Source organism: Ceratotherium simum, chromosome 6 (assembly GCF_057802395.1).
Source record: "Ceratotherium simum simum isolate JZ-2026a chromosome 6, ASM5780239v1, whole genome shotgun sequence".
Classification (NCBI taxonomy): domain Eukaryota; kingdom Metazoa; phylum Chordata; class Mammalia; order Perissodactyla; family Rhinocerotidae; genus Ceratotherium; species Ceratotherium simum.
Window position 1 is genome coordinate 59,509,180 of NC_141905.1, and position 19,908 is coordinate 59,529,087.

Here is a 19,908-nt window from a genome sequence, read left to right on the forward strand (position 1 = left end):
ATAAAATCTATAATTAAATATGAAATATACTAGACCCATATGTAGAATATTATATAGTTTACAAAAGAATATTTTAAAATTGCATATAGGAAAAGATCTACCATGATCCTAGATAGGAAAATCAATTATTCTTCCTAAACTAATTTATGGGTATAATGAAATTCTAATAAAAAAAAATCCCAGCAGATATTTTTGAAACTTTAAAAAAATTACTCTAATATTCATCTGAAGAAGCCAAGAAAATTCTGAAAAATTGGAATAATGAAGGGACATTTATTTGATCTAACATTTATTAAAACATGTCATAAAAGTTGTAATGATTAAAATATTTCTAGCTCAGAAATTAGTAACGAGATCTATGGAACAGAAAAGATTTTTAAAAAATTTATATATAGAATTTATTACATGAAAAAGAATTTAGTACATGAAAAAACTGAAGTATTTTTTAATATGTGATTTCTGGCTATTTGGGAAAAAAGTTAAAGTCAGATCCTTACCTAATATCTAATTTTGTATAAGAAATCAAAGTAGTAAAATATAGTTTAGTTTCATTATATTTTTAAAAATATTTCAATCACAATTTAGTATTTTTAAACAAATGATATTATCTTCTTAACTTTAGTAGTATATTGAAGCAGCAGAAAACTTGTTTTAGCTAACTTTGAGAAAACACCATCATATGATATGTCTTCACATGAAAATTACTATAAACTACATTCTTCCTTTTACCTCTTAGCAAAATGATGAGACCAACCTCCAGCATATGGAAGCATTTCTATACTTATTCTGAAGAGGAAAATCTAATTTGCAAATAATGTTAAATAAAATACCCATTTCCAAATATTACCAGGGTGACCAAACACACCCTTGTTTTTTGGGAAGTGTAAAAACTCATCTAAAATGGGGCAAATATTCTGTTTTCAGAAGTCTTTGAATAATATTTTTAAAAAAAACCAACCAGAAAAAGAAAAATCAACCACAGAAATAACACATAAAGGAAACTGATTAGACAAAACTCTAAGGAATAGATATTACAGTCAGTGAGTTTGGGGGTATTCTCCCCACCCCCATGTTCCTTCCATGAAAATTAGGGTGCTCTATCTCTACTCTGTATCTCATTTCTATATTCTGTTTTTATATCTTTATTGGCACTGTGGAGGACAACAAGTTCAAAAAGATCATAATTTTCTTTGTTCAAATCTGACATTGATGGATTCTTCTGCTCTCTAGTTCTGCCTGTTTCTCAGAAACTGGCCCAAACCACATAAATGGATAACTTCAACACAGCTGCAGAGTGCTCAGCAACAGTAATATTAGAGGTGGAATAACATGCACACAGACTAGTGCTGTCAGGAGTGAAATACCACTGGGAAAGTGAAATTCCGTTTAGGGTCTGGTATTATCCAAGGATTTTCAACCATCTACTTCTATTCTAATCCCTAGATTTAGGTCTGTGAATGTACAAGTAAAAGATAACCCAGGATGTGAATAACGACAAGAGGGGAAGATCTTGGTTTTCCAGGGTTGGACGTCTCCATACCTGAATTATGAAGACAGAAACTCTGGATGATTATCTCAGAGAACAGGAGGTGTCTGCCCTCATGCTGACACCCAGTCACGCAAGAAGGATAAGAGAGGGAAGAGGCAGGGACCTATATCAAAGGAAATTGGCCAGTGCCAAGCCAACCTTTCAGTATTGGAAGATCTTTCCCATTGGAGACAATCTGCTGCTATGGAAAAGAACAAAATATCTCCTTTCATTGTGAGAGTTCCTTTCCTCCCCCAAGGGACCCCAAATCTGGGAGAATTTCTTTCCTTTGTTATCCACCTGCACATATGACGTATCTGAAATATTGTTGAGCCTTTTCTCCCAGGGCATATCACAGCTCTCTCTTATAAGGCACATCTTTATTCATGGTCTTAGGGGTTTGATTTCTACTTCTGAACCACAGAGTACAACCCTAAAAACTACACTCTGATTTTTGCTCCCAGGAAAGAGGATAAATCCTTCATAAAGAACTGAATGTCTAAATGAGTATAAACTTCAGTAAGAGTGCGACAGCCTGATCTTTCTTTCCTTGTCCTTAAAGAGAATCTTTGGTTAGTTAACTAACATGAATACAATGTGACAGCCATTCTACACAAAGGCCTAGGAAAAACTTGTGAGGAAATTATTCATCTTGAATTACAGCAAACTAGGCATCTTCCATTTGGTCCAAAGCCACTTACTTTTCCACGGCTAATTATATATTGAGCTATACTAGGTGCTGCATAGAACAAATAAAATATTGACATCTCTCTCTCTCTATCTCTCTCTTTCTCCCTTGCATCTTCCCTTCCTCTCTCCCTCTCTTCCTTTTCTCTCCCCACCCCTATTTACATATAATATTATATTGACAAAAGGCTAATAAATAGCACAGCTATATTGACTTTATGACTTTATTGACTATATTGACTTCATTGACTTTAATGATAAGTGCAGCTCTCTACTTAGGCTTCCCTTCTAGCTTACAATTCCCCTAATTTGATAGATTTATAGAACTTTTAGTATACAGGGACTTGAGATGGGTGAGAATCTTCAACCAATCTCTCTTACCCATAAAAGTTATATCCATGAGGTTTAATTTGAGGGATATCTTGAATGAAGAAAGGAAAAAATGAGTTGGCTACCATTTACTGATTGTCAGGCACCTGGTAAGCAGTTTACATACTGAATAAGGTTGATAATATGACTTTCATTTTATAGATGAAGGAACTGTGCTCAAGATCACCCAGGTAATAAGTTACAGAGCTGAGATTCAAACCCAGCTCTAACTTTAAAGCCCTTGTTTTAACCATGTGGAGATGGCAAATTTGTGGTATGTGTGGTGCTGCTCCCTTTTTCTGAGCCCATGGTAGATATTGGTAATAGATCTCAGTACTCTCTCACTAATCTCAGACTTAGCCTAAGAAGCCTTCTCAAGACAGGGTGCCAGGTACTGTTACCTGGAACTGGCCCCCAAGATAAAGCCTATTTGCTGCTAATGGGGTTGAGAGGAGGCAGGCTATAGGACAATGTCTGGAACAAAATAGAGGTGGATGTGAGACAATACTACATAAAGGACAAAACAGGTTTGCTTGATTAGAATGAAGACAAACAGCAGGGAGATGACAGATGATGAGAGAAGATGCTGAAACAGATCTGGGAGGCTATGGCTGGAGCTGGGAGGTGCTGGTTAGGGGAATAAAAAGTAGATATGTTTTGACAGTCTAAAATGCTGCTGAGGAAGTCATAAAGACTTGGATTCAAGCAAAGAAGGCTATAACTGACCTGATATGATTTGCCATGGCTGTAGAGCCTGCTGGTAAGGAGGAAAAATGCACCAAGATGTCATGAAGTATTTCATATGGAAAAGCAAACTTTCTAAAAGCTCAAGCCCTGGTATGAAGCTGAGTCTATGAGAGTGAACACTGTGGAACTAAGGTGGAGAAGGATTATATTTTTTTCTAGTATGCCAGCCTCTGTGGCTTCTTCAAAGACGAAGATTCAGGAAAACAGCAGCACAGAGTAGAAAGAGCATGGGCCCAAAAGTCAGACAGATATCTGATTTAAGACCTGGCTCCACAGCTTATCAGCCGTGTGACCTTGGGTAAGTTGTTTAACCTTCCTGAACCACTTCAAAAAGAGAGAACAGCATCTATTTCCCAAAGGTGTTGTGAAGATTAACAAGGTAACATTCATGAAGGAACAAGGGTACTTCCCAGCATTCAATAGATGTGAGCTTGGTAAATAATTTCACATCTGTGCACCTATTCCTTGATCTGTAAAATAAAGATAATAAAGCCTGCTCTGCCTATATTACAGGGCAATGGTTCTCATACTTTGGTGTGCAAAGAATCCCTTGGGGTCCCCGTTCAAAATGCCAATATCTAGGGCCCATTCCCACACATTCTGATTTGGTAGGTCTGGGCTGGAGCCTAAGAATCAAGCAAAATTTTTTAAGAAGCTTTCCAGGTGTTTCTAATGCAGGAGGACCATGGGCTACACTTTTGACAGATTCTGATCTGAGCAGCACCTGTTGGAGCAGGCTATTCTTGAAGGAGAAAGTAGGGTTCTAAGGGAAAGTAGAATAGGGAAGGGAGAAAAGAAATGGAAAAAAGAAAGTGAGAAGGAATATTTCCTAAGACCAACTGTGTCAAATCTAAGTCTATGTCCCAGGACTCCAGCCTCCTTCTCTAACGTTCTTTCTAACCCCCATCTAACTTCTCTGACATTAAAGGATGAGAGAAACATCTTTCATCATAATGGCAATAACTGATAACCTTGGGCTTGGGTAACGAATTAGGCTGTTTCTCTAATCAGGAAAAAATAAAACAAAAGAAAGCATGTTTAGAAGTAAGTAGTTGTTAACACAATTTTCAGTTAGGGAACAGACCACTGCAGTAGCCAGTTATTCCTTGTTCATGAGCATTGAACAGCTGCTAGGAGGCCTTGCCTCTCTCTAGAGGCAGAGATGGAAACTCGCTTCTTATGAACTAATAGGAATAAACTGTTCTCTCCTCCTGCAGTTTGGTCAAGTCATATAACTCTTTCACAGTTGAAATAAAATAGAACAATTATTAGGAATAACACTGTAATAATTACTCAGTGCACCAAATTGTCCCCAGCTGTGCATCTTCCCACTCCAAATGAGAATGTGGTGTAAGCAGGTTTCTAGGCAGGAAGTAGAGCTATGCTCACCCTCATCATGCTGATATGTTATTGTAGCTAATCTTTCTAGTTCCCATCCTCACACAATTCTACATTGAGTCATATGCAAAAAAGCAGTTAGAAAAAACCTGCCTTTCATCTTTGAAATACACTTCTTCTTCTTAAAAATTGTAGTTGACATTTCTTTAGTTGTCAACTATACCAGGAACTGTGCTAAGCACTTTAAATTCATTATTTCATTTAACTTCACAACAAGCCTAAGAAGTAGGTAATTTCATTAGTCCTATTTTACAGATGAGGAGACTCAGGTTTTAGAGAGATTAAATAGTTCCTCAAGATGACCTGTCTAGTAGCTAACCTGGGTCTCACCTAGTTCCCAAATGCATGCTCTTCACTATCCTGCTATTTTTTTCCCCCCGATCCTGCTATATTGACTCACTACAGTAGAAAACAGAAGGCTGTTGTTTTAACCCACGAAGTCAAAAATGCCCAGGGCCCACAAAATTCATAATGGAGGCTGGTGTATAGGAACATGGTGAAGTTTCCATCCTTACTCCCCATACAGACTTCATTGCTATCTATGCTTTGAGTATAAACGAAGTCTATAAACCAGCATTAGGTACTTAGTAGAAGTGTTGGTAATTAAGTACAACTAAAGATAGAAATTCTGGACATAAAAAGGCAATTTTTCTGTTTCTGTTTAGTAGACCGTTGAGCATATAGCATATATCATGTGGTCTGCTGTGATGGAAAAGGCTAATTCTCTTCTCCTTTTATCCTCTTTGCCCAAATTAGAATGCTTTCCATAGCTCTCTGGGCCACCATGGGAGCTAAAGGCCCTGTCTAGCTTTCTGTTCTAACGCAGATTCAGGTTAGAATATTCCACTAGCAATTCTGTAGAATGTTAGGATAACTTCCATTCTTCATTCTTTCGTTCAACAAATTTGAGCACCTACTATGTACTAGGCTTTTTGCTAGCACTGCATATACATTGGTAGATATAATAACATACTTCCCACCCTGGTGGAATTTATAATCTATAACCAACAAATAAACAAACAATAAATATGTGGTTATAACTTGTGATAAATGCCATAAAGAGAACTCACTGAGTTTGTTGATAGAGAATTACTTAGCTAAGTTACTCAAGGAAGGTCTCTGATGGATGAGGAGAAACCAGCCATGTGGCAAGCAGAGAGAAGAACTCTCTAGGTAGAGAAGAGTGAAGGCCCCCAAATAAGCAGAAGCTTAGCACATACCAGGCCAGTGAGGCCTGAGTGAAGTAAGAAAAAGGGAAAGCTGGAAAAGATAAGAAGGAAGAGCTGGGCAGCAGCCAGATCATTCATTGTAGAGCCTGTCTGACATGGTAAAGAGATTAAATTTTATTCTAAGGGCAATAAAAAGTCATTAAGGAGTCTTTAGCAAGTGACTGACATCATGTGAATTATGTTTGCAAAAGATTTTCTGGCAACTGAGTGGTGAATAGATTGGAGAGGACAAGAGTGGAAGCAAGTAGACCAGTAACCAGGCGTTTGAACTGGTCCAGGTTCTGAGTTCTCCAAATTGTAATTCTTTTGTTATCGTCTGCTCTACTGCCAACCCTCACCTAAAGCAGGGCTCATATTCCAAGTCAATGTGATCCAAACACATTAGCGGAACACAAGTTCCTCAAGATGGTCTCTGAAAATAAGATTCTGGTCAGATAAATTCAAAAAATTCCACATGCTAAATCCCCTTCTTGGAGATTCAGAATGTAAACTAATGTGTTAAAGGTGCTGGGAATGTTTCAGTAAATTTAGGTATCCCAGTATTTCTCAAACTTACTTCACCACATAACCTTTTGTTTTTTTTTCCGCTCCACATAATGTTAATATCCTGCAGAACCGATATTCTTCAGAGCACATTTAAGGAAAGGCTACAAGTCATTTTAACCGAGTTAATTCCATGTACTTGGTTTACTGGGCCTTCTCCTCTCCACCTCTCTATTTATTTTTTCAATGGTTGAGACAATATTTTCTGATTCCACATATATTATATGAGGATACCAGGCTTTGTATGTCTTATTTCTTCTTTCCATTCTACCACCTATTTTCTGTCAACTGTCCCTTTACTTTTATATTATAAAGGTTGATAAAGCTTTCATTCTTTTCTGTAACAATAATTTTCTTCCTTTTTTCTGGATTTGGATCTCCTATGAGATAGCTGTTGGGTATCCTGACTTGATCCTCCATATCAGAAATATTTTATCTCAAATTTTCTGTCTCTGTCTAAAGCTCTGTACTTGGGAGATTTCCTTGATTTTATCTTCCAATTCACTTATTGGACTTTTTCTTTTAACAGCTTTTTGGAGATATAATTTAATATCATCTAATCTGCCCACTTAAGTGTACGATTTAATAATTTTTATTATATTTACAGAGTTGTGCAATCATCAATATAATATAATTCTAGAATATTTAATTTCAAAAAGGAATCCCATACCCACAAGCAGTCACTCTCCATTTCCCCACAGTCTCCATCAGCCCTAAGCAACCACTAATCTACTTTTTGTCTCTCTAGATTTGCCTATTCTAGACATTTCATATAAAGGGAATCATACAAACTGTGGCCTTTTGTGACTGGCTGAAAGAAGCCAGTTAGTTAGCATAATGGTTTCAGGGTTCATCTATCTTGTAACATGCGTCAGTAATTCATTCGTTTGCATTGTCAAATCATATTCCATTGTATGGATACATCAGATTTTATTTATCCATTCATCAGTTGATGGATATTTGGGTTGTTCTACTTTTTGGCTATTATAAATAATGCCACTATGAATATTGGTGTACAAATTTTTGTGTGGACATGTGTTTTTATTTCTCTTGGGTATATACCTAGGAGTGGAAATGCTGAGTCATATGGTAACCCTATGTTTAACCTTTTGAGTAATTGCCAGACTGTTTTCCAAAGCAGTTGTACCATGTTACGTTCCCCCCAGCAGGGTACGAGAGTTCCGATTTCTCCATATCCTTTCCAATATTTGTTCTTATATGTCTTTTTGATTATAGCCATCCTAGTGGATGTGAAGTGGTATCTCATTGTGATTTTGATTTGCATTTCTCTAATGACTAATGATGTTGAGCATCTATTCATGTGCTCATTGGCCATTTGTATATCTTCTTTGGAGAAATGTCTATTCAAATACCTTTTGCTCATTTTTAAAATAGGCTATTTTTATGGTTGAGTTGTAAGGGTTCTTTATATATATTCTGGATACAAGTTCCTTATCAGTTATACAACTTGCAAATATTTTCTCCCATTCTGTTCACATTCTTGATGGTGTCCTTTGATGTACAGAAGTTCTTAATTTTGATGAGGTCCAATTAATCAACGTTTTCTTTTATCATTTATGCTTTTAGTGTTGTATCTAAGAAATTATTGCCTAACCTTTATTGGGCTTAATGTCAGCAATTATATGTCTAGTTTCAAAAGATACCTTCTTGTTCTGATTGTACCTTTTTTTTCACAGAAATGTGTTTTTACTCTGTAAGTACAATATCTTACTATATCTTTATGAGAATACTAATCACCGGTTCTTATTTTTAAAGTTCTGATCTTAAATTCTAATTCTTCTTGGGTCAACTTTTTAATTTATTTATCTTGGTTTTTCTCTTTCATGCTACTGGTTTCCTTCTTATGTCTTGTGATCTTTGGCTATCTATTCATATTTAGAAATTAGGGACTAAGTAGATTCTTCTAGGCAGGTGCAGATTTTCTCAGCTGTTGAATATGTGGGCTTAAAGTCTCTCCTTTCAATGGAATCTCTATTTTGTGGGCAGAGCTTGTTGACCAAGACACTTCACTTTAGAGAGGGAGGAGGGTCAGGGCACAGACAGCCTTTGGGTATCCCATTGTGCTGTACTCAGGGTTTTACTATGCAGAAGCAACTCCTTAGCAATACGAGCTCATGCCCAGGCTATTCCTTCAGTTTCTTTGGTGAAGGATCCTAAGTTTTGGTTTGGCACTTGCTTGGAGATAATACCCTGAGCTGTCTTTCCTCTGTATGGGCAGGGTAGGGGACTTAAAATGATGAAGGGGAGAGTTGAGCTGTGGGTGTAGTCCCTCTGCAGACATTCATATAAATCCCCTGGCTTGGTTCCCCTTTCTCAGCCCACCCCCTCCTGAGTCTGAGCCTGTCTGCTAGGCAGATTGGCTATCTTTTCCCAGAGCCCATGTTCTCTTGGTTGTCACTTCCTCACCCTGCTTAATCTGTCAACAGGCTTCCATCTGTTTACTGTCTTATAGAAATTTGTCAAAAAATTCTCATCTGCTGATGATCTTTCTTTTGTGTGTTATTACAGATTTTTTCTATATCAACTTCTAATAGAAGTTGGGATATGGCTCCAGGAGGAAATGGAGCTTGTGCTCAGATCACTATCCTGAACTTGAAGCACACCCAATACATTTTAAAGCCATCTTTTGTTGCTCCAGAGATAATATTTCCTGAGTATGAATATGTGTTCATTTGGGTATAACTTCCTTTTGAGAAACTCCCTTTTCTGCATGGATGGCACTTGTAAGAGAGATGCTAACTCTTCAAAAGTTGGAAGTCATCTTTATTTAATTAATTACTCCCATTCTCTCACCCCCACCTCACCGAGATATCCATCAACTTCTCTTTTTCCTCTGCCATTACCTTAACCCAATCCACCATCATCTTGTAGTGAAACAGCCTCCTTACTGAGCTTTTTGATCCTTTACTTTTGCACCTTGAAATCTATTTGGCACACAGAATAGAGTAGAATAGACTCTAATACATGTCACTGCCTTTATAAAAACCCTGTAATGTCTTTCCATTGCTCATAAAATAAAATACACAACCTCTCTACCATGTAATACATGGTCCAGTAACAATCTGGTCCTTGCCTGTTCATGCATTCTCATCTCCTACACCACTCTCCTAGTGCCCACTATACTGCCTATCTTTCTATTCCTCAAATGCCTTAACCTTGTTTCTGATTCAAGACATTGACAAACATGACCTAGTACCTCTACCTAGAACTTTCTTCCCTCCACTCTTTGAACAGTGGGCTCCTTCTCCTTCTTTTGTTCTTGGCTTAAATAAATTGTTCCTCAGGTAAGTCTTCTCTGATCACCTTGTCCAAACAGATCTCCCAACCCCAGGCATCCTGATCATTTCCTTCACAGAATTACAAACAACTTGTAATAATTTACTTGTTTTCTTATTTACTATGGCTCTCTCTTGCTAAGCTCCAAGAGGTTAAGAATCACTTTGGCTTTATTCATCAATATATACCCAGAACTTAAGCAAGGATCAAACACAAAATAGGTGTTCAATAAATATTTATTGAGAGGGAATTTAGTACTCATCTCACTATGATTTAAAGCCCTCAAAAAGAGCCTCAGTAAACATGCTTTCAATGAATACCTGCTTTTCTTGACACTGCCTCCTCACCAAAAAATAGATTAGGTCCTTATCCTACAGCAGATATAGCAATAGACTTCAAATAAGTTAAAAGAGCCTAACATTGAAGATTAAAACACTAAAAAAGCCTAGATGAAAATGATATAGTAACTTTATCCTAACTATATAAGGGAACAAACACAAAAGACTATCAGCAAAAAAGTAGACAGGAACAACCATAATAAAAATATACTTCTGAAACAATAGAAACACATTTCAAAGTAATAAGAAAAGCAATAGATTAAGATAAAATTGTGACTACATAGATGATGCATAAAAGTTTACAAAAGAAAAACAGAGGAAACTGACATAACCCTAAAGAACAATTCTTCATGCCTTTAGATAAAAATCAATGACTGGTAATAGCCGGTTCCCGAATGAGGAAATGAAAATAGTAAAACAAGCATTTTATTAAGTACTTCCCATATTCTAGGCAACACGCTAGTCCTTGAAGATACGAACATGAAGATTCTACCTCTGTCCTAATGGAGTTCATATCCCAAGTGGGAAGATAGTTCTGTTTAGTCCTGTAACAACCTAAGTAAAAAATTTAAAAATTAGTTTGGCTCTATAAAAACTAAAACTAAAGCTAGTCATTATGATTTATTTAAATCATCATAATTTATTTAAATCACTATTTATACAATGATTTACAATGCTTCACAATCACTTTTATATATACTGTTTTGGGGTCAGATGAATTTAGAGCCTGTTTTTGAGTAAAACAGTATTCATTCAACAAGCATTTATAAGACACCTACTGTAGTCCTATGTTCTGAGGCTACAGAATGAATAAAACATAGACTAGGTCCTGACCCTAGTCCACAGTCTATTACGGAGGGCAGATATGTAAATAAATAAGTTATCATCAATTTGATAAGTGCTACAGAAGAAAAATAAAGTGCCATACAAGGACAGAGGAGGTGATAAGTAATCCTGTCTGAAGATGTCGAGAAGATCTATTGGAAAGAGGAAAAATAAGGGGAGAGGGTGGTATTCCAAAGAAAATGATACAAAATAAAAAGATACAAGGTAAAAAAGTGTATGGCATTTTCCAAAATTTACACATACTTTGATGTAGCTAAGAACAGGTTGTACAAGGGGGTATAGTTGTTTACTATCTGCAAAGTGAGGCAGGCCCTGGACCCTGCATGTGAAAGGGTTTGGATTTCAAGCAAGAGCAACTTGACCACATGTTACATTTTTTAAAAACTGCTCAGAAAGCAATATGGAGAAATTATTAGAGTCAGAGACTAGATATGGAGAAATCGTTTAGGAGGAAAATGATAAGGTTTAAAATAAAAATGAAAAGAAGATGGGATATGAGTGATACTAAGAAGTCAGAAATAACAGAACTTAACTAATGGAGTATGTGAACAAAAGAGAGGAATTAATCTAAAATGGCCTGCTGGTCTGCGCCTCAGGCAAACTGGTTATTGTGTCATTAACCAAACCTGGGATGGAGGAAAAGAGACAACATAAGAGTTTGGAAAATGTTCAGTTCTTTTCACAGTTAATAGAATTCAAATTTAAACAACACGAGGTGAGCTCTTGCATTAATTAACAGGGGAAATTAATAAAAATGACAATACTCATTGCTGTGAGGTATTGCGGAAAAAGATACACTAACACATTGCTGCTTTGCAACCTGATGAAATTATTCCGAAAAGAAATTTGGCAACAAATATAAGAGCCATACAGATTATCATATACTTTGACCCAGAAACCCAACGTTTTTGGAAAATAGCCCAAGGACGTAATTCAAAAGAAATAAAAAACCTATTTGTATAAAGATGTTTATAGCCATGCTATATAGTACAGACAAAAACTGGAAACAGCCCAATGCCCAACAGTGAGGGAATGCTTAGGCAGACTTTGGTACTTTAATGCAATGGAATATTTTATTGCTATTAAGAATGACAAATACGAGAACTATGTAGAAATAAGGAAAGGACAATATACAGCAATGACTAAAAAATGCAGAACTCAAAATGATGCATATACAATGATCACAACTATATAAAATTATATCTGGTTATATGAGAGGACTGGAAAAGATTACAGAGCTGGTAATCTAGAGTGCTGACATTTTTGTTATTGTTGGTTGAGTTGCTGGGAATGCTTATGTGTTTCAAGTTATATTTCACTGTATATTTAGCACATATATATTAAGAAAGATAAATCCTCATTTTTCTTCTGGCATGTAAAAGAAAAAAATGCTCATCAGTACCTTTCCTTGCCCTGAGTGATTTTCTCTAGTCTCTTGAGTCCTATTAGTTTTCGTATGGGGAAGTGCACCCTAACACTTGCCACCACAATACCTAGTCACGTGCTCATTTCTTTCATCTGTCGTTTACTGTTGTGTCCAAGTTTCTTGACATATTCATAACAAACCAGCATCTATGTGCTCACATTTACACCATGTACACAAACTGGGATGCCCTAACTACACCTTATGTGCTGGGTAGAAGTGTCTCCTCAGTTTGACTTTTAAATCTCTGACATAGAGAAATATTTGTTTCTTAGAGAAATATTTGTTTCTTACCTTCTGTTACCCTGATAGAATTGCCCCTCCATTGAATGAAGGCCAATCCCTCTGGATTCCATTTCTGCTAACCTTAAAAGAACTTCTCACTTTGGTTATATCCTCAATCTTTTGTATCACCTAGCTCTTCTCCTTTCTTGGATAAGTCTCATCAACATATAAACCTGTTCTGCTGTCTTCCACACTAAAGAGGGAAAATGCCATCACCTTCCTTGATTCCACATCTCCCTTCATTTTTCTGCTCTCCTTCATAGTAAAAATTCTCCTAAGAGTTGTTGTCTGCATCATTGTTTCCAATTTCTCACCCCCCATTCACTCTTCAAACTATTGTGATCTGACTTCTGCTCCCACCACTCCACTGAACTGTTTTTCTCAAGGCACCAACAACCTGCATGTTACCAAATCCAACGGCACTTTCTGTCCTCCTGTTACTTGACCTCCTGGCTTCCTAGCAGCACTCCTCCTTATTTAAAACTCTCTTTCCTTGGTTCCTGTTACACTTCAATCTCTGCCTTTCCTCTTACCTCTGAGGCCATTCCTCTTTTTTCATATCATCTCCTAAGCCTCTGTTTCTTCTCTTTCCACGTTCTCTCTAAATGATCTACTCTATCCCCATGGGCTTAAATCTCATTTTTATGCTAATGACACCCCTAAATTAACATTTCTAGCAGAGACCTTGATCCCTTGTCTCATATTCAATGATACAGCTGATACCTACATATAGATTCAAGCATAATAAACATAAAAGGAAAACTAAAGTTACGATTTTCTTCCCAGAACCAATTATTCCCCCAGTCTTCTCATCTCAGTAAATGACAGTACAATTCACCCAGCTACTTACACATCCCTATGTCACATCATTATACACTTATCCAATATGTCAAGTCCTGTGGATTCTACCTCCAACAATATATTCCATTGCCACCATCCTAGTCCAGGTCCCCGTCATTCTACTGCAGCAGCCTTCTCATTGACTTCCCTGCTTCCTCTCCAAATCCATTTTCCACAGAGTAGACGCAGCATACTTTTTGTATAATAAATCAAATTATTTCCCTCCCCAGGTTAAAAACATTCAATATCTTTCCCACTGCACTTAGAAAAAATTCTAACACCTCCACTATGCCTATAAGCCCCTATATAATACAACTCCTAATTACTTCTCTAGCTATACCTTTCTTTAGCCAACCTGGCCCTTTTTCCATCCCCTGAGCCATTGCACATCCCTTTCTTTCTCTCAAGAACACTGATACTGTTCACTTTTCACCTTGTCTAGATAAGGCCTACTCATCATTTAGATTACACTTTAAATATTTCTCTTTCTCTTATGTGTGACTCCTTCAGGGAACACTTCCATGCCCTCCTGGGTCAAATCCCAGCCCTTATAGTCATTCATAGCACCACGTACCTCTCTTGGCATTGTCTCAGTTTTAAGATCAGTTGATTAATGTCTGTGTCTCCCTTACCACATTATATACTCCATGAGGGTAGAGAAAGTATCTGTTTTTGCTTATTTTTACAGTCCCAGTTCCTAACAAAGTACCCAGAACATAGCAGTTACTCAAGAAACACTTGCAGGATGAATGAAAGATTGATACAGGGTCAGGATACTCAGAAGACATTGTCAGTCCAATGAGAATACATTAATCAAAACATTAAAGAAAAAAAGATAATCCAAAAGAATAACTATGTGGGCTTAAATGATAGAATTATTGGCTTTGCTTGATTATGTATTATGAACTGTGAATAAAGTTCTACACATGTTATTCTTATTCCCTAATTATAACACATAAAATGGAACTAACTTCTCCAACTGCATCCCATACACATGCGCGCGCACACACACACACAGAGTAATTTCAAAGTTCAGTGAAAGTATGCAAAGGGAAGCCCAGAGCTACATTTGTGGGTAGGGGCCAAGGTCATGAAATTGTTCTTCAAGAAAAAGGGAAAGTTGCTCCAGAGGAGAAGGGGAGAAAAAAGAAGAACGGGGAAAGGACAGGAGTTGAAGCAAGGGCTTAAGAAGACTTTGTAAAGAGGAAAATGTTTAAAATTAAATTTCAGGGCCGGCCCCGTGGCTTGGTGGTTAAGTGAGCGCGCTCCAGTGCTGGCGACCCGGGTTCGGATCCCGGGCTCGCACCGACGTGCTGCTTCTCCGGCCATGCTGAGACCGCGTCCCACATACAGCAACTAGAAGGATGTGCAGCTATGACATACAACTATCTACTGGGGCTTTGGGGGAAAAAATAAATAAATAAAATCTTTAAAAAAAAAAAAAAAAAAAAATTTCAGGTTGTTAATGTTGTTACAATGTAAATCCTTCTGCCTTCCCAAACCTTCAGTAATGTCTGCTATGTTCATTAGCTTAGATCAAGACTAAGCCACCATAAAAGGGAGGAGAAAGAGTCACAGGAGCCATCACGCCACAAGGGCCATCCGAGACGTTGGCCAAAGGTTTCTCTTTCCTCAGATATCTGTATTCATGTGGCATTTATCTAACCTCACTTGGGCTGTGTACTTCACTGGAAAATGTCTCACTTATCTTTGAATTTGCAGGAATAGCCATACCTATTCCGGAGTATGACAAGATGCCACATAAAAGGTGTGCCTTGGTGCATACTCTGTGTTCCAGAAGAACTCCTGAGTCTTCCAACTTCATTGTTTCTACCCTTCCTGCTCCAGTTACATCTCCACTTTGGATCTTGGATTCAACATACATCTTCAGCCTTCCTCATGCCATTCCCTCAGACATCCCCTCTCATCCTCCATAAGGGGACCCAACCTGCATGGATGTCCAGTCATTCACTCTGGGCCTGGCCCACCAGTAGGACTGGGGCAGAGAGCATTTAACATAGTACCTCATTCATAACCAATGCATAAAAAAAGATTATTAGATTTAGTCAAATTTTAAAAAATTGCATGATAGCAATTCTCCAGAATACCTAATAAATCTATTGGTTAAGTTGTACTTTAATCTACAAGTATTTGTAGTGTTTCTCAGCTTTTTAACCCAGCTCCACAGGCCAGGATTCTGCCAAGCTTTACTTTATGTAAGGTTACAAGAATAGAATAGATATTATTTTGCTTTTTTAAAAAATAAAATGATGCTATGAAATGCTGTAATATTAAATGTGCTTTTTTTAAACAATGCATCCTTTCCAATCTGTCCTAGAGATTGTGATATCCCTCCCCAATCCCACCACTTTCTGCCACCTGTGGAAGACCTGGAGAAATGACAAGTTCTTCCTATTTGATGGAGAAGCCCTGATTTAGAGTGGGAGAAACCACTGGAAAAAGTCTCTCCATCCTTCTTAAGACCAGAAATAACCAGGAAAAACACAAATACATTAATTCATTACATTTAATGAACAATGTTATAAGAACTGCTAAATAATCTGACCTACCCATCTAGAAGGGCGATGACATTCTTCCTGGGCCGCCCAATGTTAGGGCCATATAAGCTGGCTCTGGAGTAAATCCGGATGGGCTGCAACAGGCTCTTCAGCTGGATGTAATCCTTTCCCAACTGGCTGCCATTTACTGCCCGGCCATGCATGGTCCGATAGTTATTTGGCTCTAGATTAAAAGCAGACGTGCAAGTCAGAGTTGAGAAGGGTGAGGCTCTGCCAACCCTTTCCTGTCCACAGACCTCTCTGCCCTTTTCTCAACAATGTGAATAAAATAAGCAAAAAGAGGATGTGAGCTAGCTTAACTGGAGGAATTACCCCAACAAAAAAGTCAATGCCATCTTACAATTCAACTCATTTTCAAACTAATCTTCACAAAAGATCACCTATTCCACAACAGAGAGACCTTACTGACTTTCAGGTGATGCTTTGTAATGAATGGTGTACTGGGATGAATAGTGTCCCCCCAAATTCATGTCTACCTGGAACTTCAGAATTTGGTCTTATTTGGAAATAGGGTCTTTGAAGATGTAATTTGTTAAGATGAGGTCATATGGGATTAGAGTGTTCCCTAAATCCAAGGACTGGTGTTTTTATAAGAGAAAGGAGAGGGAGATTCAGGTACGCAGACATACAGGGAAGAAGACCATGTGACGATGGAGGCAAAGATTGGAGGGATGCTGCTATGCCAAGGATTGCTGGCAGCTCCCAGAAGCTAGGAGAGAGGCATGGAATAGATTCTCCCTCAGAGCCTCTAGAAGGAATCAACTCAAGCGATGCTTTGATTTTGGATTTATGGTCTCCTAAACTGTAAGGAAATAAATTTCTGTTGTTTTACAGCACCAAGCTTATGGTAATTAGTTATGACAGGCCTGGGAAACTAACACAAATCGTGAGAAAAGAAAGCTGCATAAAGACATTCATTGTACCGAAAAGTTAGAAAAACTTTAATGTTCAATAATAACAAAGTGGCTGCGTGAAATAATTTAGAGCAAAACTTCCTCCTCCAGTTTATATTAACTTCGTAGTTCTAAAAGGGCAAGGAGAAAGAGCCCAAGTAAAGATGGCGGCATAAGCAGACTCTGAACTCACCTCCTGTCGTGGACACAGCCAATTTACAACTACTTGTGGAAAAATTACCCAAGAGAGAACTGAAAACAGGATAAGAGGAAGTCCTGCAACAAAGCACAATCCTAATCGAGGTGGAAGAGGCAGAAATTCCCTTCTGGAGAGAAAACAACATCATCTTCACAAGCTGTCAGCTTCACGGCCGCCTGGGAGCAGCCCAAAGGTACACAGGCCTCCCTGGAGGAGTGGGGCCCTGAGCCGGGGAGGGCTCTCGCTGTGGGCATTTTGTGGACCCAGCACAATGGAGACGAGTGGCATAATATCTGACTTTGCCTGCTAATAAAACATTGGGGAGTACCCCCCCAGAAAAGCTGGTTCACAAAGAAATTAAAACCGGCTCTTAAAAGGCCCACACGCAAAGTCACCCAGTTCAGAAAGCAACCTAAAATAACCATAAAGAAAGGTGCACAGTGTTTTGGGGAAAGGAGACTCACCTGATAGGCTCTGAGTGCATTGCAGTGAGAGGTGAGACCTCTCCAGGGACTGGGACATTGGCAGCGGCCATTGTTGTGGCCTGCTGTGGGTGTTCTGACACAGACGCCATTGGAGTTTTCCCTGGGGCCTGCTAGCCCAGGCCTGCCCCACTCACTAGAGCACCGATTTAATCCAGCTCAGTAAGGGCAGGCAGCCCACCCTCGAGACTGGCCCCACCCAACAACAAGCCCTCAGGCAACTTGTGGGCCTGCATAGATTGGTGACTGGATTCTCTGCAGCCTGGCAACTGAGCCCACTTCAGCGGGGCAGGGTGTGCACAAGAGGTGGGTGGAGAGTGTGGGGCAGTGGTGGAGTGTGTAGGGCTCCCGCCATGGAGAGACTGAGTCCACTTCAGGAGGTTGGGGCGTACGCATGGGGCAAGACTGTGTTGACTATGTGTGTGGACCTGTGGGCAGCAGGGCTTGTTAGCTGCAGAAGACTTGTGCTTCTCAAAGACCCACATAGGGGGTTTGCCCCACCTTCCAAAGCCTGAAACAATTGGGTGCTCCAGTGCCTGAGGCCAGCTGCATCCAGCTGCAATCCTCAGAGAGCTGACAAGAGACCTAAAGGCTGGAGGCTTATAGCAATTGTAAGGCCCTGAGCCTAACAACCTGCCACGCTGGGGGCCCACTCACTTAAAAGAAATACTGCAACACAAATGTGGTATTAGAACTTGCAGCCAACTGTGCTGGGACTCCCCACACCTGATAAAGAGACTGAAGGGCCCACAACAACTACAAGCAGCTGAGCATTACAACAGCTGGCCAGGAGCATAACTCAGCCTCCCTGGGCACCTACAGGGAGAGGAAACAGGCTACAACAGAAGCACACATGTAGCCCACATAGGGGTCACCCCTGAAACACTGAGAACTGAGGGAAGCACACTGCAGGTCTCCTAAGGCATCACTTATATAAGGTCACCTATCCCAGAGCAGGAGACGTAGCTGACCTACCTAAGACATAGACAGAAGCACAGGGAAAGAGGCAAAATGAGGAGGCAAAGGAATACATTCCAAGTAAGGGAACAAAACAAAACCCCAGAAAAGGAACTAAGTGAAACAGAAACGAGCAACCTACCCGACAGGGAGTTCAAACTAAGAGTGTTAAGGATGCTCACAGAGCTGGGGAGAAGAATAGATGAACTCAGTGAGAATGTCAACAAAGAAATGCAAGATATAAAAAAGAACCAATCAGAAATGAAGAATACAATGCTGGAAATGAAAAATTCACTAGAGGGACTCAAAAGCAGAGTAGAGGATACAGGAGAACAGATCTGTGAGCTGGACAAAAGACTAGAAGAAAACCCAAGCTGAACAGGTAAAAGAGAAAAGAATTAAAAATAGTGAGGACAGTCTAAGGGACATCTGGGACAACATCAAGTGCACTAACATCCATGTTATAGGTGTCCCGGAAGGAGAAGAGCGAGACAAGGGGGCAGAGGATCAATTTCAAGAAATAATAGATGAAAACTTCCCTAACCTAAGGAAGGAAACAGACATCCAGGTACAGGGAGCACAGAAAGCCCCAAACAAGATAAACCCAAAGAGGCCCACACCAAGACACATCATAATCAAAACGTCCAGAATTAAAGATAAAGAAAGAATCCTAAAAGCCGCAAGAGAAAGACAAGTTACATACAAAGGAAACACCATAAGGCTATCAGCTGACTTCAGCAGAAACCTTACAGGCTAGAAGAGAGTGGCACGGTATATTTAAAGTGCTAAAAAGAAAAAACTTACAGCCAAGAATACTCTACCCAGCAAGGTTATCATTCAAAATGGAAGGAGAGATCAAAAGTTTCCCAGACAAGCAAAAATTAAAGGAGTTTGTCACCAAGAAACCAGTGCTACAAGAAATGTTAAAGGGACTGATTTAAGGGGAAAAGAGAAGACTACAAGTAGGAAAAATTATCTATTTCCATGATAAGAGGGTAATGGATACAAATGCACAAAAAAGAGGTTAGATATGATATCAAAACAAAATGTGGGAGGAGGGGAGTTAAAGAGTAGAGCTTTCAGACAGAGGTCAAACTAAAGAGACCATCAATTCTGTGTAGAAGAAGAAAGGAACAGAGAAGGACTACTAAAACACTGAGAAAAAAAAAAAGTTGAAAATGGCAGTAAGTACATACTTATCAATAGCTACATTAAACATCAATGGACTAAATGCTCCAATTAAAAGCCATAGGGTGGCTGATTGGATA

At 38.8% G+C, this 19,908-nt stretch overlaps 1 protein-coding gene across 2 annotated transcripts in view; it reads right to left on the reverse strand.

Annotated features, from left to right (window-relative positions):
• The window catches only part of HPSE2 (heparanase 2 (inactive)), a 710,163-nt gene that overhangs the window by 220,381 nt on the left and 469,874 nt on the right, over positions 1-19,908 (reverse strand). For both annotated transcript variants that reach the window (XM_087432419.1, XM_087432420.1), the window contains one exon: positions 16,101-16,272. In XM_087432419.1, the coding sequence (XP_087288545.1) occupies positions 16,101-16,272 (172 nt within the window). The remainder of the gene's footprint in view (positions 1-16,100; positions 16,273-19,908) is intronic.